The 873-nt window shown below is 34.4% G+C and overlaps 1 protein-coding gene across 2 annotated transcripts in view; it reads right to left on the reverse strand.

Moving 5' to 3' along the window:
• Positions 1-215: 215 nt before the first annotated feature.
• Positions 216-873, reverse strand: part of LOC135210105 (vascular endothelial growth factor receptor kdr-like) — a 90,303-nt gene continuing 89,645 nt past the window's right edge. For both annotated transcript variants that reach the window (XM_064242912.1, XM_064242911.1), the window contains exons 14-15: positions 533-690; positions 216-342 (exon numbers count right to left, since the gene is read on the reverse strand). In XM_064242912.1, coding sequence (XP_064098982.1) covers positions 276-342; positions 533-690 — 225 coding nt within the window. In that variant the 3' untranslated portion in view covers positions 216-275. The remainder of the gene's footprint in view (positions 343-532; positions 691-873) is intronic.

Genomic DNA, 873 nt, shown 5'->3' on the forward strand with positions numbered 1-873 from the left:
ATGAAAGCGATGATGGTGAATGATTAAAGCATCCAAAGCTGCTACTTATGTAGCCATGTGTGTGTGTGTGTGTTGTTGTTTGTTTTTTTGTTTTTTTTCTTTTCTTTTAAAGAAAGTAATTCGTTCTAGTCGTGGAAATTAGTCGACCTTGTTTGACCTGAGTGTTTTTTTAAGAATGCCACACTGAATTAATTCTTTTCAGTCTGTGGATTGGCGTCAACCTTGTTTGACCTCTGAGTGTTTGATGAATAATTCGGAAATTAGATAAAGTTGTTTTATACCTCTGTAAAGTTTCGAGTAGAATTCGATCTTCTCCTTGGAGCCTCTTCATCAGAAGTGATCCTGTGACAATGAGAATTAATTTGAGTTCGATAAATTTTCATTATTACAAAGCAAATTCATTTTGAGAGTGATCTTATGGGATTACATTGGTTTTGAACATGATTAAATATATTATATATATATATATATATATATATATATATATATATATATAGTATATACGTATTCTTGTTCCAAGGCTTCTACTTACACATATTCATTATCGGGCTGAATATGTCGAGGAAGACCTAGGGGAGCATGTGCCTGATGACATAGGAAGATATCCTGTCCCCTGGTCTGGATCAGATGTTGTGCTTTCAGTATGCATCTGAAGATCATGGTTCGTTTTCCTGTCCCATATACACCGTCCTGAGTAATAATATTGATTAATATATTGTACAAGTTGTGAAAATCTGTATTAACAATGGCCCAAGCAATAATGCTTTGGTTTTCCTGCATTTCATCAAATGCTTACTTGTCACTTAGGAAGGAAAAGACAAAAACAGCAAGGAATTATGAGCAGATCACACATCTCCTTGAATACCAACCGCT

The sequence above is a fragment of the Macrobrachium nipponense genome, chromosome 39 (assembly GCF_015104395.2).
Source record: "Macrobrachium nipponense isolate FS-2020 chromosome 39, ASM1510439v2, whole genome shotgun sequence".
Lineage (NCBI taxonomy): Eukaryota > Metazoa > Arthropoda > Malacostraca > Decapoda > Palaemonidae > Macrobrachium > Macrobrachium nipponense.